This window comes from Schistocerca gregaria, chromosome 4, assembly GCF_023897955.1.
Source record: "Schistocerca gregaria isolate iqSchGreg1 chromosome 4, iqSchGreg1.2, whole genome shotgun sequence".
NCBI classification, from domain to species: Eukaryota; Metazoa; Arthropoda; class Insecta; order Orthoptera; family Acrididae; genus Schistocerca; species Schistocerca gregaria.
Window position 1 is genome coordinate 784,912,764 of NC_064923.1, and position 25,971 is coordinate 784,938,734.

General features: G+C 40.0%; 1 protein-coding gene across 1 annotated transcript in view; it reads right to left on the reverse strand.

The window, feature by feature from the left end:
* Positions 1-25,971, reverse strand: part of LOC126267433 (nuclear pore complex protein Nup205-like) — a 289,070-nt gene that overhangs the window by 145,017 nt on the left and 118,082 nt on the right. Inside the window, exon 11 of the mRNA XM_049972686.1 lies at positions 11,054-11,238. Within this exon, the coding sequence (XP_049828643.1) occupies positions 11,054-11,238 (185 nt within the window). The remainder of the gene's footprint in view (positions 1-11,053; positions 11,239-25,971) is intronic.

Here is a 25,971-nt window from a genome sequence, read left to right on the forward strand (position 1 = left end):
ATGAAATTTGTTGATAATAATCCAACCCAATTCAAAAGTAATAGCAGTGTGCATAGCTATAACACCAGGAGAAAGGATGATCTTCACTATGCAGGGTTAAATCTGACTTTGGCACAGAAAGGGGTAAATTATGCTGCCACAAAAGTCTTTGGGCACCTACCAAACAGCATCAAAAGCCTGACAGATAGCCAACTAACATTTAAAAATAAATTAAAAGAATTTCTAGATGACAACTCCTTCTACTCATTGGCTGAATTTTTAGATATAAACTAAGTATATAAAAAAAAACCTTAATCATTAGTGTCATGCAATATTTTGTGTAATGTAATTTCTTGTACAGACATCTTTTATTAACCTGACACGTTCCACATCATTACGAAGTGTCGTACCTGACACGTTCCACATCATTACGAAGTGTCGTATTCATGATCTATGGAACAAGTATTAATCTAATCTAATCTAATCTAGTAGTTCCTTTCAAACCAGAATTTTCCCATCACGCCTAAAAATAGCCAAGCTCAAACCACTATTCAAAAAAGGTGAAAAGGGTGAAGTGAATAACTACAAGCCCATTGTTCTACTATCTGTAGTTTCAAAAATCATAGAAAAAGTTTTCAAAGAGTAATAGATTTTCTGGAAGAGCACAAAATACAACCCTCAGCACAACTTGGTTTCAGGAAAGGCCAATCAGATGATACAGCAATTTTTGAACTATTAAGTGAAGTACTTCAGAAACTAGATAACAGAGAAAATGTCATTGGAATATGTCTAGATCTCTCTAAGGCTTTTGATATTATAGATCACACAAAACTACTGCCTAAGATTGACAACATGGGGATTAGAGGAACATCTGACAACTGGATAAAGTCATGCCTGAGCGGTCGGAAACAAGTGCTTGAAGTGCAACATCGAAATTTCATCAAACTCACTCAACACTATTCAAACTATGGAACCATTAAATATGGCGTGCCGCAAGGTTCAGTTCTGGGACCTCTTCTATTTCTGTTATACGTGAATGACAAAAATTCTGCGAGATCATCACCCAGTTTGCTGACGATACAAGTGCACAAGTGAGTGGGAAAGAAATGGAAATGCTTCAGAAGTCTACAACAGAGACACTGGACAATATTGAAAACTGGTTAAGTCACAACAAATTGATAATAAATGCAAATAAGAAAGTGACACTAAATTTCTACAATGTGAAAAAAGGTGAGCAAACTGTTCAGATTCAGATATTTGACAAAGACCTTCAGAATGTAGACAACATTACGTTCTTGGGAGTATGGCTCCAAGATAATCTTAAGTGGGGGCCGCATATTGAAAAAGACTGTAAGAAATTAAGCACTACATACTACTTAATGAGAACACTGGAGGGATGCTGCAACAAAAATTCTCTGAAAACTGTATTATGCCTATATATACTCAACTGAAATATGGAATTATTTTCTGGGGTAACTCTTCGCTTAGCCAATAGCTCTTTAGCCTACAAAAAAGAATTATACGAATAATGGAAGGTGTAAAATTAAACAAAACCTGTAGACCACTCTTTGAAAAGCTATAAATCCTCCCACTTCCATGTATATATGTGTATGAGATAACCGTGTTTGTGAAAAAATATTCATTGGAAACCCCCACTCTCTTCCAGAAAAATGAAAATATCCACTCCTATAACACCAGAAAAAAGGAAATTTTCATTTAGAGCCCACGATCACCAAACTGAATAAAAAAGGAACCCTGTATTATGGTAAAGTTATTTATTATAACCTTCCCCCACAAATTAATAAATGACCTGGCAAATTTCAAGTCAACTGCTAAGGCATATTTGACTCCTCACTGCTTCTATAGCCTCCACGAGTTCCTTCAGGAATGTCACAAATGATTTGTCTTTGCCTTAGTGATGTATCACATAAAAGTTACTAGTACTTTAATGATTTACCATGTAAATGTTGCTGTAATACAAACATTAATCTGCCAGTACAGTACATGCTCTTTCTGCTTTAAAATATCTACTCTTTACCGATATTTGCTGTGTGTAATGAAACTCAGTGATCATTTAATGTAGAAATAATTAAATTAATGCAAATGTAATATTATATTTGTTATACATTGACTTATTCTACATTAGAATGTACTATCTGTGTACTATAAGATTACCAGGACCAATAAAACTTTACTCTACTCTACCCCACTACCATTCATAAGTATAGTCAGAGCTTTTACTGGATTTTAGGCTGTTAAATCCTGATCTTCCTTCCTACCTCCAGGCTGAGAATTAGATTTTGCACCTAATTTGATACTGCTTATATGTAAACATTCATTCATGACATCTTTGAAAAACAGAATCCTAGGCACTAAGCTCAATATGAACACATAAAGTGCATTCTTTCCAGACGACTCCTCATTTTCAAACTAAATCACTTTTCTCTCTTTTAAAGGTAACTATGTGAACAGTTCATAGCACTGATTAAAAAAATGTAACTTTCTTATGTTTAAAAAGAACTTAACAGTATCCAGTATCTTGATGAAGTTAACACAGATGAAAGCGGTCTCTCGGAATCCAGTGTCTAATCTACAGTTGTTCTCATTACCACTGTTATCAGAGTCTATGAGAGTCAACTAACAGTTGTTCTGCCTCTAATGACCTTACCACTTGCAGAACACTAAGTGCCAATCTTTCTTTTTCAATGTTTATCATTTACATAAGTAACTGAACTTTACCTCTATGGCTAAGTGGATAAAGTTCAAGCTGCAAATACAAAAGCCCAAAGGTACAATCCTTGGTCAGTCTGAGAATTTTTTTTCCTCACCCTTATCAATTCCTTCAACTCTGGTAATGATCTGCTAATGTGCAAAATACCAAGATGCAAAATGTTCCAAAGTTCGCAATGAGCTGTAATTTTCTCTGTAACTAAATACTTTTGGATTAAAGAAAACCACTTACCAAAAAGAAGCAGTGTGAAATGTCTACAAGCACGAGTGCGCGCACACACACAAAGAAATAAAACTTGCCAGCTCTCAGTGTAATCCTTTCCCAAGCTAGAGGACACACACGCACAAACATGCGCCTGTACCCTCACACACACAGACATGCCCCTACACGACGCCCTCTGGACGCACAATGCAGCATTTTGGGAGGTGAACTATGTTGTGGTGCAGGTTGTGTGAGGTGGGGTGGGTAGAGACAGAGAGAGTTGGGAGGCAGGGAGAAGGGTTGGGTGTGTGGGTGGCTCATGGCCCAGAGGGTGGCAGCTGGCCTGATGGCTACGAGTGCAGGATTAAGGGGAGGCAGGTGCACAGGCTAGGCACATGACAAACGGTTGTCTGGGCCAATGGGGAGCAATGCAAGTCGAAGGCGACATGGGGACGTGAACTCTGAGGGGGTGACGGTGCTGAGGAAGGAGAAACTTTTGGAGAAAGGGCGAGGGCACAGTGGCTTACCGGAGGTCGAAGCCGGGGCGATCACAGTAACGAAGGAAGTGCAGCGAGGATAAACCAGACACGCACAGTTCGGAGAAGCTGGAAATGGAGGGAAGGATCCAGATGGCTCACACTGTGGTGGTGGTGGCCATTCACCCCAGTGGACATATGGTCGGTAATCGTACCAACATAAAAAGTTGTGCAGCGTCTGAAGCAGGGTTTGTGTACGACACAGCTGCTTTCGCAGGTGGCCAACCACAAGGAAGTCCACTTGCCAAAATGCTGCATTGTGCATCCAGTTGGCACCCTGTAGGGACATAGCCGTGTGTGTGTGTGTGTGTGTGTGTGTGTGTGTGTGTGTGTGTGTGCGCGCGCTGTGTGCGTGTGTGTGAATTACTCCAAGACTAGCAAGTTTCCTATCTTTCTGTGTGCCTGTCGATGACTCAACACTTCTGCATTTCAGCCCACAACTATTCACTTGCTACTGGAACATGCAGATAGTCCCATCTGTGACTCAGCATCTCTTCTAGTTATGGTCAGTAGCAACTATTCTTCTCATAATATTGCCCTTTAAATAACTGGATAAATTAGTTCAAACATCAGAAAGACAAGGACCTGCAATCCTCCAATAGCGTCGTGCCCGGCGAAGCACTGCAGTGCTATGGCCAACCTTTGGGTAGAGTAAGGCTTTACTTAATTAATTCATTAACTGGCCACAACCAGTATACGTGATCAGTTAGTAACCACAGGGATATAATTATCTAGTCATTTATTTTACTGTTACTGTTGGAAATGTATATCACTAAACTTATTTTTATTCAATGGGATATGTGACAGAAGAAAAGTGTCCATCATGACCTTGAGTAAACTTTTACCAACAATACCACTTCATAAGATGTACTCTTGCCATTGTGATATAGAAACATGACTACTTCAGATATGTGGCGACTGATCATTTCTGAATAATGCATTCTTCTCCTAATAGGGGTACTAATTCATTCACTTTTTTTATTGGGGTCTGAATAATCACCGTCTCGATATCTCAAAATAATATTTTCGCCTGTACCCATTGCTGTAGCTGTCACTGTTTCATAATCTCTTTTCCCCCTCATCATAGTTATTATTATTATTGATATTATTGAACATCTTGATACACTCCAAAAACCTTTTAAATTATTCAAGCTGGACGGGTTTCAGGTTCTCTCGTAGTACTTTCTCTAAATGTATGTTTACATCTGGGATTTGAACTGCCTCAAGTTGTGCGACATGTACACACACATCCAGGACACGTATCACAACTTGTATGAGTGCAGTTCACGTATGATCATGCATTTACATCTGGCAATTTGTATTTGTGTGGTTGGTGGTGCAGAGCTTTTTGTAACTCGTCATGGATTCCCATAACGATGTAGGTAGGAGACTTTACATTTTTATGTGCTGGTGCATTTGCCCTTTTGGACAAATAAAGAAAACCCATAAAACCCAATTAATACAACAGACTCCAAAGAACACGCAAAAACAAATTGGCATTCGTAAACAAATATGGTGGCATGGCACTAAGGCAGAATGGTATTGAGCGTGTGAAAGTTCTGTGACTTGTCAAGCATAATCCAAAAAAGTTATACACAAAATGTATACGTGACTCATATACACAGGGAGGTCTGCAAACAACTGAGTGAACTTTTGTATGAGATGATGCATTGCAACGTGTCAAATTGACATGATGTTCATACAAGCTGTGATACGTGTATCTCAGTGTAAATGTACACTGTGATCACAGAGACAGAGAAAGTTGCTTACTGAGTATTTTATCTTCTTTTCCTGCCTCTTAAACAGTCTACACAAAACCCGAACATCTACCTGCTAATGCTTCACAATATTTCCGCTGATGGATATTGAAACTTTCCTCCCATTTCATCCAACAGTCAAAGTAATGATTTGCAATCAATGTATCAGAGAATAATTAAGAAAGTTCATTGGTTTACCATACCCCACCAAATTATGCAAGGCACATTTTACCTCCAACTCGTTTTTTTAATACCAGCTACACAGTTAAAATTTGAGAAAGGGTGCTATAATTGTTAGTGCCAACTAGCTTTGGAAATTGGAGGAATACCCACAAAATATGATGTCGTGCGCGTAATTCATCCACCACCCCCTCCTACACAAAAGCCTTGTTGAGGTCTGTTAATGACAGCCTAGGATTCACGAAACCAGGAGTCTACCACATCCCAAAGCAGTGTAGGAAAATTTATGTAAGCCAGACTATCTGGATGGTGCAGGATAGATGCACTTACTTTATCTAAAGAACAAGTAACAAAGTCAGAAGTTCCAGAGTAGTAGAACTCAAAAGGACATATCAAAATTATAGTTGCACTACCCAGTTCAAACAGACTAACACACTTTACAATTCTGTCTTAAAATTCTCTCTTAGAGTACCAGCTACACAATGTGTGTGTGTGTGTGTGTGTGTGTGTGTGTGTGTGTGTGTGTGTGTGTGTGTGTGTGTGTATAAAGAAACTTCCACATGGGAAAAATATATTAAAAACAAAGATTCCAAGACTTACCAAGCGGGAAAGCGCCGGCAGACAGGCACATTAACAAAACACACAAACACACACACAGAATTACTAGCTTTCGCAACCGATGGTTGCTTCTTCAGGAAGGAGAGGGAAAGACGAAAGGATGTGGGTTTTAAGGGAGAGGGTAAGGAGCCATTCCAATCCCGGGAGCGGAAAGACTTCCCTTAAGGGAAAAAAAAGGACAGGTGTACACTCGCACACACATACACACACATATCCATCCGCACATACAGAGACACAAGCAGACATATTTAAAGGCAAAGAGTAATGGCAGAGATGTCAGTCGAGGCGGAAGTACAGAGGCAAAGAAGTTGTTGAAAGACAGGTGAGGTATGAGCGGCGGCAACTTGAAATTAGCGGAGGTTGAGGCCTGGTGGATTTCAAGAAGAGAGGATATACTGAAGGGCGAGTTCCCATCTCCGGAGTTAGGATAGGTTGGTGTTGGTGGGAAGTATCCAGATAACTCTGACGGTGTAACACTGTGCCAAGCTGTGCTGGCCGTGCATCAAGGCATGTTTAGCCACAGGGTGATCCTCATTACCAACAAACACTGTCTGCCAGTGTCCATTCATGCGAATGGACAGTTTGTTGCGGGTCATTCCCACATAGAAAGCGTCACAGTGCAGGCAGGTCAGTTGGTAAATCACGTGGGTGCTTTCACACGTGGCTCTCCCTTTGATCGTGTACACCTTCCGGGTTACAGGACTGGAGTAGGTGGTGGTGGGAGGGTGCATAGGACAGGTTTCATGAAGGATGGATCTCATTTCGGGGCAGGATTTTAGGAAGTCGTATCCCTGCTGGAGAGCCACATTCAAGGTCTGATCCAGTCCTGGGAAGTATTCTGTCACAAGTGGGGCACTTTTGGGGTTCTTCTGTGAGAGGTTCTGGGTTTTGTTCATGTGCCTGTCTGCCGGCGCTTTCCCGCTTGGAATCTTTGTTTTTAATATATATATATTAGTTTCCAACTAAGTCAGTCCTGAGCTTAAGCCCTGAGATGCTCAAAACGCAATTAAAGTGTTTGTGGGAAGATCCACTTATGTCATGTGAAGTGAAAAGCTAAAACCACATGGAATAGTTGCATCTCCTCTGCTCCTGCAGCATCCCTGCAGCAACAATAATGAGACTTGGGAGCTGTGGCTTGTGCCCCAACAACATGTCCACTCATTGCTTCAACAGTGTCGGCATACACAGTGCTAGCAGCGGATGTACAGGCAATCCACAGCGAAAGGCACTGGAGGTCATCAGGACTGCCCGAGGATTGCAACTAGTCAGACTGATGAAATGTAGAACCATCTGAGCAACACTACCCAGCTGACTACCCGAGAACAGCTTAAGGGGACCACACCGTGATTCAGGTCGGGAAAAAAAAAAATCAATTTTCGGTTTTCATCATATTTCAATAGATTAAGGTTTTATTTAAGTATCCTGAAAAGAATTTTGCCATTTTTTTTTTAAGCATTTACAGAGCATTTTCCTACCACATATGTTTATGTGCCGCACCCACTTTTCTGCATATATTTTAGATCTTTATATCCCCTACATTGCACGTTACTGTTTTTTCTTTACTCCCAAGTGTGTTGGCTATCCTTGGAATGCAACGGTCAGTATTCTTTCGTTTCTGCTGTTTGTACACAACACGCTTTCAAGCACATGATTAGTTTTGTTCAAGCGTGATTGCGAGTAGTTGTTATACTTACGTTTGCTTGCTTGTTTACGTGTGTTTTGTCGTGTTTATTGAAGATGAGGAAATGTAAAGGCATTTTTCAAGAAACGACAATTTAGAGGAAACAAGTTTAGAAAGCTTTCTGTACAAGAGGTTATGTTGCCTGGCAACGATGTTTCTAATTGTAATTCTTCAACAAGTGCATCATCATAGAAGCTCTCACCATTTCAAGAGAGTTACAACGAATTTACTGTAAGTGACAACGGGTGCAGTAACATTATTATAAATTTGAGAATATTATCACATGTAATTTCTAAATTTGTACAAGTAAACAGCGTGGTGTGTCACAGGGTGAAAATTTGTGAGAGTGCCAGTGGGAGAAAAGGCCAAGCAATTGCCTTGGATTTAATTTGCACTAAATGCGCTGCTGTGGTTTCTTTTAAGAGTTCTTCAAACCCAGATGCAAGTGGCCCTTATGAAATCAATACTAGATTAGTTTATGCCTTACGGTCCATTGGCAAGTGCATGGCTGCAGGGAGAACATTTTGTTCAGTGATGAATTTACATCAACCACCAAATAAATTTGAAAAACTTGCAGGTATACTACCAGGTGTAACGGTATGAAATGAGCGTTACGATACGAATATGTCGATAGGGAACATTTGATGTAAATGAGCGTTAAATTTTTTGTATTTTTGTTGGTGTGACATCTGTCAAAGATATTTAGTATACATCAAGTAATGGAACAAACATCATCATATGTTTTTATTGTGTTAACAATGTCGAATTTTGTACCAGAAAGTGATGATTTGCGGAAAGCATTATTTTTTGTTTTCATTTGAAAAGAAGTGCTGCAGACTCGCATCAAATGCTTGTCGGGGCATATGGTGATCATGCTCTATCAGAAGCAACATGCAAAATATGGTTTCAACAGTTCAGAAATAAAGATTTTGATGTAAGAAATGAAGAACGTGGAAGACCACCAAAAAAGTTCGAAGATGCCGAATTGCAAGCAATATTAGATGAAGATAATACTTTGATTCAGAAGCAAATGGCAGCAATGCTAAATGTGCAGCAAACAATTTCTGACCATTTCAAAGTTATGAGAAAGATCCAAAAGTGTGGAAAATGCGTGCCACATGAATAGAATGAAAGAAAGATGGAAAACCAAAAAACCATTTGTCAAATTTTGCTTCAAAGACATGAAAGAAAATAAATTTTGCATCAAATTGTCACTGGTGGTGAAAAATGGATTTATTTTAAGAATCCAAAATTGGAAAAATCATGAGTTAATCCAGGACAACCATCAACATCGACTGCAAAAGCAGATCGATTCGGCAAGAAGACAATGCTCTGTGTTTGGTGGGATCAGAAAGGTGCGGTGTATCATGAAAAATGTACAGAAAGCAATGTGGTTAGTACTTTGAATAAAATCTTTTTACTTTTGAATTCAAAATTAGTGTTTCTTTAACAAAAGAAAACCACCACCACGCTCATTTCAAACGTGGTATGGGCAGGCAATTAGGAGAAATAAAGAAAATCTGGAGGCAATGAAGAGAGGTGTTTGGGCCATATTTTTCCATAAGTCCTCTACTGATGATGAGCCATATCATGGATTGTGTCCATCAGGAGAAAATTCGATGTGCAAATACAATAGGGCTCAGGCAACTGGAGAATCTTATTCTCGCCAGCATTCTCTTCCTGCTGCTGTTATTACAGCAATTAAACCTATTTTCAGAGACTTGGCTCATCCTGACCTTCTAAGGAAATGTCTGCATGGGCAGACACAGAACCCAAATTAATGTTCCAACAGCATAATTTGGAACCGCCTTCCAAAAACTGTATTTGTAGGCATGCATACAATGGAATTAGGAGTTCAGGATGCTGTTATTACATTCAATTGTGGTAATACTGGAAAGTGTAGGGTACGGAAAAAGCTGGGAATTAATCCTGGCGAAAATATGAGCACTGAGCTGCAGCACTGTGATAAAATGAGGATAGCCGATGCAGGCAGGTCTGCATCTAATATGGTCAAGAAAGTAAGACAAACATCCAGGAAGGTAAAAAAGAAGCTGGAAGACCTGCTAGAGGCCAAAGAAGGGCCATCATATGCAGCAGGGCAGTTTTAATTAACTGTAACAAATTTTGAAAGTTTTTTCTTTAAAGTCAGTTTCCTGCAAAGTAAAATGTTCAGTACATATGCCTCATTACATCAGAAACTATCGTAGATAAATGAATGAAATTTTCAGGGACTCTGCATAACATAAAAAGCCACCTCTGATACTACACTCATTAATATTCCCCCCATTACGAAATTCACAAATAAATATTTTCTGCAGAATAATTTTTTTGTTAATAAATTTAAAAAGCATTTCTTAAAAACTATAAAATGGATAAAGCAGACTTCAGTACTGTTGACTATTAGCATCATGTAAAAATGTTAAGGTCCCCCATCAAATAGTTTTTTCAGAAATGGGTCAAATACTTGCCTAAATTAACATGGGTTAAATAGGCAGGGTGTGGTCTCCTTAATTCATCATACGCCAGGAAAATAAGAAATCAAAACTCCCAGAAGTACCTAGCTAAAGAAAATTTATGCAATAACACATCTCTGCAATGAACTAAAGACACAGCAGATGTTCTTCACCATAAAGCTTACAAATCTGTTCAACTGCCAGAGGCATTCAATATTTTTACACCTGTTTCAGTACAAAAAAGAAAGCCAAGCCACTTGAGTCTGTGTTATCTGGGGATGGGGCACACACTCATACTGACAAGAACAAATGACATCACATCTAAGACACCAACTCAAATCACATACTTTCTTGCATTTGTTGCTAAACATAGCTGCAAACAGAGATGACTGCTGTGGAAGGACAGTAAATGCAATGAATAATCTTAAGGGCACTAAAGAAGACTCCAACAGTACCCTGCTTCCTTCAGTCTCTGTAGTGATTATTACTTTGTGCCCAGATCAACTCTTAATCTATGCTGCAACCCAAGCAAAAAGTAAAGTCATTGCAAACTTTGTCACGAAACTCTTGACAAATTTCTAAGCTCTGCTGATTCTGATCAACATTCCAAGTGAAGCCACAAACTGAGCAGAACTTTTAAAAAATTGAGGTAAATTCTACAGAGAAAAGTTTATTTTGAAACATACTATATGCCATCCAGTATTATTATCAAAATAAATATCACAACAAGTTACCTGAAAACACAGTATAACAATGGCACAAAGAGGAAAAAAGAAAGTAGGAAAAGTCATATGCGGGTGTCAGAGACGATTTATTCCTGTGTGGTGCTTTAATTTTCAGGGTTTGCTTATTACATATATGAGTACAATTACTAGCTGTGCATGCAAATCCATCACCATTATTCACCAAGTACAAACCTTTCAAGAGATTTGAAAAAGTGATTCCATGACACATTGCTTGCAGAATTATTTTTCAAGTAACTGAACGCATAGCGGGCTGCTTTTGGTGTCGATGCCAGACTGCAGAGCATCTTCATATGTGGAACAAATAATGATGGCAACAACTCTGTTCCACCTTCGTAAACAAATTTTGAAAGCAGCATCTGTAAATCAAAACGTTACACAAAACATGAATTTAAAAAAATTAAAAACACAATTTCTGTTAAGCACTGCAGTAATGTGCATTACTTTGTGTCCATAAGAACAAATTTCATTATTCTGTCTCATTTGCGTTCATGTTAGTACATAAACTTAAGAACTATCACAAATCAGTCATTTTTTATCACGAACATATACACTAAGGTGATGCATGGAATTTAAAAAAGACAAATAACCACCCATGGTCTTCATAAATGTAAGTTATGTTTAGCAGTTAGCTCTCAGGACATCAGACTTACAGTGTGTCCATATCAAACTTCCCTGATTTCCAAATACAATTAAAAAAACTATGAGACACACATAGTCTTCAGGCTTTCCCAGTGAGGCACTGTCATCTCTGAGGATGGCATGGATAGATACAGTTTGTGCCATCATGTAAAGCAACTCAAAAAGTTTTGTGTAGTTTGTTTCTAAATAATTCCTTTTGTTTTGTTACAGATTTCTGTCAAGTGTGAATTCAGTGTTTCCAGCTGCCAGCTGCCAGGGGACAATAAACTCAGTACATTACTGGAGACTACTTTACTTTTTATAGTGAAGTAATCATAACTCATCACATAATATTCTTTTACTTTCATATATTTAAGGTTTTCTCCCCACTGATATCCGTACCTTACTTGACCAATGAGTGGAAAGTGTGTGAGATCTCACAGAAAGTAAGTAGTGGGATGCATTGTGGGAGCAGTAGTAAATGACTTTTGGGGGACGGGGGAAGAGATGGATGGATTCTGGAGAGGTCACTGAGGTTATCTCCTGAAATTGCAAAACATGCAGCAGAATAGGTTAATGGAGGAGCAGGAATGGAAGATCTGTGTCCCTCAGGCACAGCTGGATCAAGCTGGGAGAGAACTGCTGAGGGTGAGGGCAGGCAGTGGCAATGGGGGTCGTTGGGAACTGGCATGAGAGCTAGCAGGGAGAGCACGCACTCTGACAGTTTTGTGTTGTCCGTCAGCAGCAGATTCCAGCTGGGTGAGCTGATGGGGAGGAGCCTAAAGTTGAGAAACATGTAAAAGACTCTGACCATGACTAGCAGGAATAGGAAGAGCAACAATGTCAGGAAGAAGAGAACACTTCTGCTCAGTTGCAGTCATCACAGTGGTGTAGACCCTCATTCACAGACGTTAGGGGAGGGGCATCAGGTCACAAGCATTTTCAATCTTAGTGCTGAGCTAAATCGAGGCAAATGAGGGTTTAGGGCCTTTGTGCGAGTACTTCACAAAAGACTATCAGGTTGTGACAGTGGGTGAGGCAGGCAACATCTTGGGTAGGGACGAGGCATACAACATATGTAGTAACATAAGTAAGACTCCCTAACTTATAGCACCAACGTGAACACGGTTGAGCTCCTCTGGTGGCACAATTGGCCTCACCTTGGCTGCGATGTCCAGTGAGTCCGTGCAGAGCTGGAGATTGCAATAGCGCTGATGACAGCTAGCTGGGTGTACATTGCACTCGTGCCTGCGGGGACTATCAGCAGCTGGGCTACACTCAGTACGGTCGTTGCCAACAGTTCTGGGAAAGGGAGGTTGGTGGAGTTAATAAGTGACGGTATAGAAGGTGGGTGTGGAGCCACACATGGTCAAATACCTGTTGTCACGGATAGGACGACTAGGCCTTTTTTAGGATAAACCGTGACAACACGTTAACAGATCGGATCTGATACCATAGAGGATTTGGCAATCAGCAATCTGATAGCAGGTAGTAATAGAAGAGGACAATTTTACAAATGCAAATGGCCCTGAAATATCTTTTGTGAAGTCTTTGGTTATTATTTGTTCACGACAAAATGTGAACCGTAATGAAATTCACACAAGGAATTAGTCATTCCATGCTAAACCATCAGCCAAATTCTTGGGAATGTGGTTCAATTCCAAGTTAAGCTGGACTTCTTACATTAACTCCATTCGTAACACTTTCTTCTGATTGTGAACTTTACAATACAGGTGCATCTGGACTTGCCTTGGGGCAATGAGATAAAATCCTACAAACACATTATAAGTAGATGGACTGGAAATGCCTCTCATTTTATGTGCCAGTGAGCTTGCAGGCAAATATATATTGGAAAGGACAGTGCCAACAATCGATCCAGTAATTAAGAAATGTGGAATAATACAAGCTCTTTTCGAAAACAAAACATTACATTGATCCCCAGACATTTTTTTAGTAGTTTTCAGATGTTGAAAAATCCATCCAAAAGTATCATAACAATGTGAAGACTTCCTACATATGAACTGCCTTTTCGCCTTTACACATCCTCTGCTCCAGTATCTTATTTGAAATTTAGTGTACACGCTTGGAGCAACCTTAACTTGACAGCCAGTTCTTACCTCTGTGAAAAAGGTAACATTGGGTGTGCTCTCTGGTGTCCAAAAACAGGTCACTACAATCAGCATAAGCTTCCATTATCAAACTCTTATTGTGCAGCAGAAGCAGTGGCAACCTCGAAGGCCATCATTAACAAACAAAAAAAGGATTTTGATTTTTTTTATTCAAAAAGCATTCTCAGAGAGCAAGAACTGGCGTAAACAAAGCAATAAACTTGTTACCAACATAGCTCACAAAATAACGGAATGCTCTCAAGGATAAAAGCTGAAGCAGGTATTTTGCAAAACGAAATTGTAGGCCAGTTGGCCAGGGAAACTGCTACTCTTACACCTGGAGCTTACCTAGATATTCAGATACCAAGCACAGACCTCTTACATCAAATGGAAGTCAGATTCTAGTGGGAAGAGGAATGGCTAAAATTGGGTGTAAATAAAGGAAAATATTATGGTTGGATACAGCCCCCATATACCCTGCTTCGTAAGGTTTCATAACATGTTGGTACATCATAGAGCCATCTGTATAATCACTCAGATGGGATTTAATCATGACAGCTTTCCATCTCATTTGTTTCATCTGCAGCTCAGAAATTAGACGTGTGTGGCTACAACAACCAACCATTACGTCTTCACTTGTCCCAAGTTCTATCAAAACAGACAACACTTTCAATATATTAATCATTTTTTGGGAGTGCATCTGGAATGTTATCAACTGGTGTACCAATAATTTGGCTGACAACCTTTCAGCTGTTCTCAAGGGGAGTCAATTGCAAGAATTTTAACACACTTTACTCTGCAGAGTAAACACGCATGCATAAAAGATAATATTGGTAACAAGAGTGTCAGTCACAGACAAGACTTCACTTCTCCAAGAGTAATACAAAGCAAGTGCAGAGTAAATGAAGCCACAGTGCTTACGTGTGTGTGTGTGTGTGTGTGTGTGTGTGTGTGTGTGTGTGTGTGTGTGTGCGCGTGTGTGTTTTAGCCATCGATAAAAATCAACCAAATACTTTGTAAGCACTGCGAATCTACATCTACATCTACATGATTACTCTGCTATTCACAATTAAGTGTCTGGCAGAGGGTTCAACGAACCACCTTCAAGTTGTCTCTATCGTTCCACTCTCTAATAGCTCACGGAAAAACGAGCACTTAAATTTTTCTGTGCGAGGCCTGATTTCTCTCATTTGATCGTGATGATCGTTTCTCCCTATGTAGGTAGGTGCCAAAAGAATGTTTTCGCAATCGGAGGAGAAAACTGGTGTTTGAAATTTTATGAGAAGATCCCTTCCCAATGAAAAACACCTCTGTTTTAATGATTTCCACTCCATTTCACATATCATGTCTGTTGCACTATTTCCCCCATTTCGCGATAATACAAAACGAGCCGCCCTTCTTTGAACTTTTTCAATGCCATCTGTCAGTCCCACCTGATGCGGATCCCACACCACACAACAATACTCAATGAATATAATTGTGAACTGAATAGAGCGGACAGGTGTGTTAGTAGATCTGTTGCATTTTCTAAGTGTTCTGCCAATGATTTGCAGTCTTTGATTTGCTCTACCCATAACATTATCAATGTGATCATTCCAATTTAGGATACTTGTAATTACAAACCCTAAGTAGCCTTCAGATTTGTGTGATTTATTGCGTAATCGAAATGTAACGGATTTCTTTTAGTACTCATGTGAATAACTTCACACTTTTCAGGGTCAATTGACACTTTTCACACCACACATATATCTTATCTAAATCATTTTGCAATTCAGTTTGGTCACCTGGTGACTTTACAAGAAGGTAAATGAGAGCATCATCTGCAAATAATCTAAGAGGGCTACTCAGATTGTCTCCTACGTCATTAATATAGATCAGGAACAATAGAGAGCCTATAACACTTCCCTGGGGAATGCCAGATATTATATCTGTTTTACTCTATGACTTTTCATCTATTACTGGAAATTCTGACCTTTTTGACAGGAAATCACGAATCCAGTTGCACAACTGAGGCGATATCCCATAAGTGCGCAGTTTGGTTGGAAGATGCTTGTGAGGAAAGGTGTCGAAAGCCTTCTGGAAATCTAAAAATATGGGATCATTTGACATCACCTGTCAATAGCGCTCATTACTTCATGAGTATAAATATCTAGTTGTGTTTCACAAGAACGGTGTTTCCTGAATGCTGTGCTGACTGTGTGTCCATAAATCGTTTTGTTCGAGGTAATTTATAATGTTAGAATACAGTATATGTTCCAGAACGCTACTGCAAATCTACGTTAATGATATGGGCCTGTAATTCAGTGAATTACTCCTATTTCCCATTTTGGGTATTGGTGTGACTTGAGCAATTTTCCAGTCTTTAGGTACGGAACTTTCTGTGAGCGAGCAGTTGTATATAATTGCTAAATATGAAGCTATAGCATCACCACTGTGTGTTCATCCCTTCCAGATGCTCAGTACGGGTTTCAGCTCCATACAGCCATCACATGATTTTTGAAAGGGCCATCACTCAAGTTCTGCTTTTATTGTGTACTACGAGAATGGAACAGCAGAATTTAGAGCAACGTGCCATCAATTTTTGTGTTAAACTCGGCGAATCTGTGAGTGTGAGCTTTGAAAAATTGAGAAACAGGCCTATGAGGAACATTCCTTATGAAGAGCACAAGTTTTTCATTGGCACAAAACATTTTTGGAAGGCTCGGAACAAGGTGGAGATGAGCCTCTCTCAGGGAGACAAACTTCAAAAAACAACAAAAACATCAAACAGGTATGTGCTCTTGTGAGATCACACTGACGTTTAACAATAAGCATGGTGGATGACCTGTTAAAACAGTTTCACCATACATCAAATTTTGACCACAGTTTTGCACACGCGAAAGGTTTGGGCCAAAATTATGCCGCAAAACCTCACAACTGAGCAGAATGGCAATCAAAGACATGTGTGCTGATAATCTTGAGAGGATTCACAATGAGCATGAGTGGTTCAGTCATGTGGCCACAGGTGATGGGTGAACCCTGCATTTTTTAGTATGATCTTGAGATAAAGTGGCAAAGTGAGGAGTGGCTCATCTCCTCGGCCAAAGAAAGCTCGAATGAGCAAATCAAAGATCAAAACAATGTTGATTTGCTTTTTTGACAGTAGGGGTATCATGCATAAATAATATATTCCCACAGGACAAATGTCAGCCAAGTGTTTTACAAAGACGTCCACGATAGACTCGGGGAATTTTTGAGTGCGAAAGATAGTCCTGTTGTTTCACACCCCCTATTCAATGATTTGAGAACTCGTGACGTTTTCTTTTCCCAAAATTGAAAAATGTCTTAAAAGGCTATATTTTGGGACTCTCGAGAACATTCAAAAGAATGTGAGTGACACCACAGGAAGCCTTTCATCACTACTGTCAAGACTGGGACTGATGACTCCACCACTCTAACGAGGAAGAGGAGAAATACTTTCAAGGGGATAATATTGTTGTTTGAAAAAATAAAAACTCTGAGTCAGAGAGAGAGAGAGAGAGAGAGAGAGAGAGAGAGAGAGAGAGAACCAGTCATCACTTTCCTCACACCCCTTGAATCATAAATTCTTGATTATTGTTTCACATCATTCATTTCATTTTTTCAAGATGTTTTCTCTTCATATTGACAACTACCCTTATCTCAACAATGACATTTATTCCAAATATTATCATTATTTAAAACTATAAAAGTGCAAAAGTTTCCCACAGGTTCCCTAGTTGTATGCAAACCTAAAAACAATGTACAACAGGTACCAATTGTATGAGGTACTTCTGCTTGTAGCGGTTCACCGACTTTTATTTCTTTGTTTGTCGTCCTCAGTGTCAGTGTGCTGTGTTGCTACACTGGCTGAAAAATGGGGTTTGTAATTTGGACAATGACTACAGTAAATAATGTAGTTGACAGGTGCACAGTTGCGTTTCACAGATGTTTACTTTCATTTTTCACAACCCCCCGTACACACATTTAATATGGCCAGTGCATTATTGTTTAACTTTCCATAAGCCTCATTAATAGTTTGCAGGAGAACATCCACATACTGCTACAACAGTTTACTGTGGAACATCAACAAGTAGCAAAAACATAACCACAAATTCACAATTTTTTCGGAACAATCAGGTACGTATGGAACAGATGCTGTCATTGCTTTAACACATGGCCTACTAGTGTAACACTTAGTTCACTGTTAAGTTGATGCATTGTCGTCATCCTAACCAACACACGTTCCTCGTCTGAAGCTTTGCCATGGACTGACTGCCTTGGCACCAAAAATTGGGCACTTTTACATCATCACAATAATAGGTACTGAAACTACGTATTGTTAAATTTACATAAAATACAATTAAAACTTAACTTATTAAATTAACTCAATACATCAAAAAATTACGGCTTTTTAACAGTCTCTTCTACTTCAAGAGTTAGGCCGAATTATTTGTTTAAATGATGAAATTAACAAGTATAGTTACTTAAACAATACTTTTGACAAAACTGTGAATTACTTTGGAATTAATTAAGGTCTAGCTTTGCTAACATGTTTTTGAAGAGAGCCAAATAAATACTTTAAGAATCTATCTTTCCTTTTCCTTCCCTCTTTCCTAACGAAGCAGCCACCGGTTGCGAAAGCTCAAATTCTGTGTGTGTGTCTACATCTACATCTACATCTACATGACTACTCTGCAATTCACATTTAAGTGCTTGGCAGAGGGTTCATCGAACCACAATCATACTATCTCTCTACTATTCCACTCCCGAACAGCGAGCGGGAAAAACGAACACCTAAATCTTTCTGTTCGAGCTCTGATTTCTCTTATTTTATTTTGATGATCATTCCTACCTATGTAGGTTGGGCTCAACAAAATATTTTCGCATTCGGAAGAGAAAGTTGGTGACTGAAATTTCGTAAAAAGGTCTCGCCGCGACGAAAAACGTCTATGCTGTAATGACTTCCATCCCAACTCGTGTATCATATCTGCCACACTCTCTCCCCTATAACGTGATAATACAAAACGAGCTGCCCTTCTTTGCACCCTCTCGATGTCCTCCGTCAATCCCACCTGGTCAGGATCCCACACCGCGCAGCAATATTCTAACAGAGGACGAACGAGTGTAGTGTAAGCTGTCTCTTTAGTGGACTTGTTGCATCTTCTAAGTGTCTTGCCAATGAAACGCAACCTTTGGCTCGCCTCCCCGACAATATTATCTATGTGGTCCTTCCAACTGAAGTTGTTCGTAATTTTAACACCCAGGTACTTAGTTGAATTGACAGCCTTGAGAATTGTACTATTTATCGAGTAATCGAATTCCAACGGATTTCTTTTGGAACTCATGTGGATCATCTCACACTTTTCGTTATTTAGCGTCAACTGCCACCTGACACCATACAGCAATCTTTTCTAAATCGCTTTGCAACTGATACTGGTCTTCGGATGACCTTACTAAACGGTAAATTATAGCATCATCTGTGAAGAGTCTAAGAGAACTGCTCAGATTGTCACCCAGGTCATTTATGTAGATCAGGAACAGTAGAGGTCCCAGGACGCTTCAGTGGGGAACACCTGATATCACTTCAGTTTTACTCGATGATTTGCCGTCTATTACTACGAACTGCGACCTTCCTGACAGGAAATCACGAATCCAGTCGCACAACTGAGACGATACCCCATAGCTCCGCAGCTTGATTAGAAGTCGCTTGTGAGGAACGGTGTCAAAAGCTTTCCGGAAATCTAGAAATACGGAATCACCTTGAGATCCCCTGTCGATAGCAGCCATTACTTCGTGCGAATAAAGAGCTTGTTTGTGTGTTTTATTCATTGTGCCTATCCACCGGCGCTTTCCCACTTGGTAAGTCTTGGAATCTTTGTTTTTCATATATTTTTCCCATGTGGAAGTTTCTTTCCATTTTATTTACATCATCATAGATTTTATATTTGTTTATACATCAACGATAGAATTTAAGTTACAAAATGATTACTGATTTCACCCTATAACAAAACATACTAACAAGGAATAGTTAAAATAAATTAGAAAATCATGACATAGACCTGGTGTTATCTTCTTTAAAACTGAGGGGCCAACCTTTCTCTTTTATGGAAATGCACATAATATTCACGTATGTTAATGTTAACTAGTTAACATTGAAGAATGAATGTTTAAGGGGTCAGGTAGAAAAACAAGAGGGGAAGTAAAACTATCCCAGCTTGCTTGGATGAAGTTCACTGTGCAAATCCATTCTCATTTTGGTTATCTCTTGTTTTTCCTACAACACTTCAGGCAAATGGCAGGACAGTAGCTTCCTCAAGGCTCACCTGCCCTATCCTCTGAGAGCTTGTATTCTGTGTATACTGAGCTTCTTAGTTTTGTTGTATTACCACAAGTCCTATATCATTGTTAGATGATCTCTGGGCGAATAAAAATAAATAAAATAACTCAAATAAAATAATTACCAGAAATTTCTACTCCCCAAGACAGTCCAATGCATGGTATGCCACATGGAAAAGAAATCACTCTTTGCTGTCACAAGATTTTTCCGACGTGAATTTTAAAGGCAGCCACCGGGCATTAAGACAATTAAGGCTTGGTATGACAAGTTCACAGCCCCTGTGTAAGCAGATAGTCATGTTCTGGCAAAAAATGTGTATCTGATAAAATGGCAGAGCACACCAGAGACCTTCAGAAGAAGTCCATCACAGTCAGTTTGCAAAGCATCACAAGAGTGAAACATCCCTCATTCATGATGCTGCATAAATGACTTCACTTTTAGCCTTTCAGATTTCAAATTGTGCAAGAATTGAACCAAGATGACTTTTACCTTTGCCGTGTATTTGCTATTAAGGTGCTGAATCAGGTTAGGCAAAGCAAACTGTATACAAAATGTTGTTTCCTTCGATGAAGGGTGCACTGATGAAAGGTAACACAGATGAGACAATTTTTCTTAATCGAACAAACATTAACAGAAACTGACTATCTGAACATGCTTGAGCAATTTGTTGTCCCTCAGCTTCTTCTCCAGCCAAATGTGATCTATCACCAGGACTGCAACACATTACTGGAGTATACATGTTCATGACTTCCTCGACTTAACATAACCACAGCAATGGACAGGATGTAATGGATCAACTAAGTGTCAACTGCAATCTCCAGAAGTATCCCCTCCAAATTCTTCCTCTGGGGTTATGTGGAACATACTGTGTATGCCTCATCTGTATGTGACCTTGGCATAGGAACTGTGGCCAGAACAATCTGCGTCACTGCAGAGGTGTTTGTGTGCACACAGGTAGAGACTGACAACCATCTACACAAGTTATGGGTTATGAGAAGAGACCAAGTAGAAGTGTATTAATTTTTTGAGTTACTGTAGGCTGCAAACTGCAACTATCTAAATCTCATAATTACTTTTTAATTGCCTTGGTAATCAAGGAGATTTCATGTGGGTATCTGTACATTACATTTGTTTCAGTGTCTCCATAGAGTGAAAGATCTCTATTTACTCTACATGTGAGGGTCATTTCAAAAGTTCTGCACACTGAAATATAGAACTGAAGAAAATAATTTATTTTACAAAATACATTTGCAGGCCTTCAATATAATCTCAATTTCATTGATGAGCTGTCTGATTACTTTGGTTACCTCATTGGTGGCTTCATCCGTTGCATCAAAATGTTTTCCATGGAGTTGTTCCTTCAATTTGGGAAACAAATCAAGTCTGGTGGGCTCATATCAGGACTGTATGGTGGATGAGGAAGTATTTCCCATCCATATTTGTCAAGCATTTCTCTTGCTGGTAGGGCAATATGTGGTCTTGCATGAGGACACCAGCTGCAAGAACGTCAGGTCGTCTTTGACAAATTTTTGGGAGCAAAACCTTTTGCAAAAACAGCTTGTAGTACATGCCTATTACAGACATCACCTGGGGTACTATTTGTAGCTATAGCCCTATTATGTCATACGCAAAGACTTATCAATTTCGCCTTTGACTGGTGGCAGTGGAATATTTTTCAGGCATAGAGGGTCACTATCTTTCCATTGTGGCAACAGACTTCAGTTCTGGCTCAAAATCTTGTATTCCAGGTTTCATCAAATTCTACAATGCTTTTCAAAATGTTTTCTCCTTCTGTTCAATAAAGCTGAAGAATTCTTCTGCAACGTCCTTTCTGCTCTTCACTCAGATCATGGGGAAAACTTCTGGCAGCAACTTTTCTGGATAAAATTGCCCCGGTTTTCAATGCGCGTCAATTCCAATAAAACTCTTGAGCTTTCAATGACTAGCTCTACCATTGTCAACAAGAGTAAAACTTCTGACTGCTGGGGTTGGAACTATTTCCCACTTATACACCTACGATTACAGCCACTGGCACTGATCATAGAGGGCCAAGTTGGGCTGTACACAGCAACTCCGGCCCATCATGCGACCGAGTGACCACCAGGTGGCGTGAGGGGCTGGCACCATGTTTGAAACTGCTGCTCCAGCCTCCCTACAAGTGTTAAGCATCCACCATTGCTTCCTTTCAATTTCCAAAGACCTCCTCCATCCTCTACTCAGTGTGTAGCCCTGGTCTGTTGAAATTATTACTGTTCATTCTAATCTAAATCACCTCTTTTATAATGGTATCCCAGTATGTCTATGCATGAGCTAAGACTCTTGTGTGCTCAAATTGTATTTTGTGTCCATTTTCGAGGCAATGCTCTGCAATGGCCAACTTGTCAAGCTCCCTTTGCTTAATATGTCTCTTGTGTTCGGTACAATGCTCAGCAACTGTGCGAACTGCTGGCCTATATAGATGCTGCTGTGCTCACCAGGGACATGAAGAGCTATGTTGTCTTTAAAGGGGATCAACATATCTCTTAGCTGGAACACTGGTCTCAAGCCATGTGTTATGAAAAACACGTCCCAAGTTGTTGCTCGATGCCCCACAGTACGGCAGGAAAGCCAGTGTTTAGACCCAAGGTGGCATTTCCTTTGTCAGCTCCTGAAGACTACCACCTGAAGATGCTAAATTTATCAGTAGATGAAGCATACCGGAAGATTAGTCATGATCAGCTACAGGTCACAGTCAGGAAGAAAGGGAAGTTTTTAAAGGAATCTGGTTTACCATACGAAGTGGTGAAGAAATTAGTGCCTCACATCACCAGACCTCCCAGACTTTATCGGCTGCCGAAGATACATAAGAAACACATTCTTCTCAGGCCTACAGTTAGCGCAATCAGCTACATCTTGCAGAATTATTAGTGCCAAAACAGGGTCACTGAACATCTTGTTGTAAACTCTCTGACATATGTTGAAATAATCAAGAAAAATGAAAATACATGGTAAAGACGTAACTGTTATTCTGGACATGGTGTCACTTTTTACAAGGAGGCCAGTACAAGAAATGCTGGATCTTTTGGCCCAACATTTTCCACCTGGAATCGTCAAGTTGTTCCGTCATGTTCTAATGACGATGTACTTCTTGTACCTTGACAAATATTATGAAATGACAGATGGCACAGCAATGGGCTCGCTACTCTCTCATGCAGTTGCAAATTCCTTCAAGGAGCACTTTCATTATTATTATTATTATTATTATTATTATTATTATTATTATTAATGGTGGAGGGTGCTAAACAGCTATGTCATCAGCGTCCTGGCAGTAATGATATACCAAAGAAGATCATAAAAATCTATGGAAGGATATCAATAAACTGTAAAACTACGTTTGATCCCATCACAGGAATCATAAAGCAAACCCAAGAAGGTGAGCTTCAGAGAAGCCCACAACAAAATACCAACAAGACACAGTGGGATAACTAAATAAATTACCTGTAAAGATACTGTTAAAAAAGGGACAAATAACTGTGGTTGGATGACTACTTAGAAATAATATGTGACCCAGCCACTCAGTGACACATTAAGATTTCACATCAAGTATTTTTGGGAAGAATTCCAGACAACACAAAATCTTAAGACACGAACAACACTCGTCTTGTTATCAATTAAAATAGAGGGAAAAATCCTGTGGGAAACCCAGTTCAACCCTCAGGTCATCATATAAAACACATTCAGTTAAAATATGTCATACTGACACCTGTGTCCTGCATCTCTGACATACTGGGGGCTCCTCCCGACGTAAGATGAATCTATGCGTTAATGGCCAATGTCCCACTCTCAGCTGAGTAAGGGCTACTTCTTCACATCGTCACGAGCAGGAGGAGCTAATCCATGGTTGCACTAAAGTCTTAATGGAATACAGTTTATTATTTCTCACTTCCAGCCACTGAGACTCCCACCAACATACGGCCTTCCTGGACACAAATGAAGTGACTGCTCGCAGGAGGACTGAAAAGCGAGCAGGAGGAGGAAGGGTGCAAGCCCCCTTGGCAGCAGCAGCATCAGCGAGTTCGTTTCCCTGGATGCCTGTGTGCCCTGGAACCCACCAAAAATTATTTCCTAGTTTTGCCGTTGCAAGAGAAGGAGAGCATCCTGTAACTGTTGCACCATCTGATCTACTGGGTACATCTGTCCACCAGCGAGAGGGGCACTTTTACAATCAGAGCAGTTGATAAATTTTTTGTCACGACGCCGTCTCATCTGCTCCATTGCTCTCAGGATAGCAAACAGTTCCACGTAATACACTGAAAACTGCTCTGGGAGAAGTATCCTGAGGATAATGTCAGCGAACATGACAGAACAACCAGGAAAATCTCCCTACTTAGAACCATCCATGTAGACAGTAATAGTATCTGGGTGGCTATGTAAAATCTGGGTGGCTGTGTAAAATCTGGGTGGCTGTGTAAAATCTGGGTGGCTGTGTAAAATCTGGGTGGCTGTGTAAAATCTGGGTGGCTGTGTAAAATCTGGGTGGCTGTGTAAAATCTGGGTGGCTGTGTAAAATCTGGGTGGCTGTGTAAAATCTGGGTGGCTGTGTAAAATCTGGGTGGCTGTGTAAAATCTGGGTGGCTGTGTAAAATCTGGGTGGCTGTGTAAAATCTGGGTGGCTGTGTAAAATCTGGGTGGCTGTGTAAAATCTGGGTGGCTATGTAAAATCTGGGTGGCTATGTAAAATCTGGGTGGCTATGTAAAATCTGGGTGGCTATGTAAAATCTGGGTGGCTATGTAAAATCTGGGTGGCTATGTAAAATCTGGGTGGCTATGTAAAATCTGGGTGGCTATGTAAAATCTGGGTGGCTATGTAAAATCTGGGTGGCTATGTAAAATCTGGGTGGCTATGTAAAATCTGGGTGGCTATGTAAAATCTGGGTGGCTATGTAAAATCTGGGTGGCTATGTAAAATCTGGGTGGCTATGTAAAATCTGGGTGGCTATGTAAAATCTGGGTGGCTATGTAAAATCTGGGTGGCTATGTAAAATCTGGGTGGCTATGTAAAATCTGGGTGGCTATGTAAAATCTGGGTGGCTATGTAAAATCTGGGTGGCTACATAAAATTTCATTAAATTTAATTTTTAAAAATACAGTCTGGGGGAAAAATATAGTCTGGGGTGCAGAGCTTCATGTAAGCAGTCAGTCCTAAAAGCAATCTGGGACTAGGTAGTAGCCAGGGGGATGCCCTACTCCACCCCTGGCTTTGGACCTTAATGCCCCCAACCTGTAATAATTCAAGGCTCTCCCTTCCAAGGATCCCAAATGGCCATGTTGCTTGTGGCCAATGATCAAACAGCTGTTTCAGTGGCGAATGAACAGCATAGCTGAATGGTGGTGATGCAGGAAAGGACAGTGCCCTACACGGGTGGCGTACTACGAGAAGACTACTTCGAATAGTCAGCGGAGGCTGACAACGGGACTCGTGTGACAGGCCCCAGTTGACAGCCTAATATGCTTGTGGTGAACTGCATTCAGCATTTTAAGGTATGAAGGCCTTGCTGTCCCATAAATCTGGCATCGGTATTCAAGTCGGGGTCACACAGAGGCCTTACGAAGTTGGATCAGACGTGACGGGACATGACATCTTTTGGTGATGTGAGTGACATGTTCATGTAACTGAAGCTATTTGTAAAGGCTAGTTTCAGATATTCAAGGGCATTATTTACTGATCCTGACAATCCCATTCTATCGGAAACGGATATAAAGTACTTTTTAAATAGATTTGCCACACTATGCCCATCGGTTACTAATGTGTCATCTACCCTTAGTGCTATTTGCTCCTGTTCCTTTCTGGTTCTACCAGTCTCCTCTTTCACTATATCCCATATTGTTTTTATTTTGTTGCCTGACAGTGCTATCTTCTTCTCATAGTGCATTTGTTTAGATGTCTGAATTACTTTTTTTAATATTTTACAGTATTCCTTGTATTTAGCTAAATCGTCAGCATTGGAGCTATTCTTGGTCGATAGATACATTTTCCTTTTTGTCTT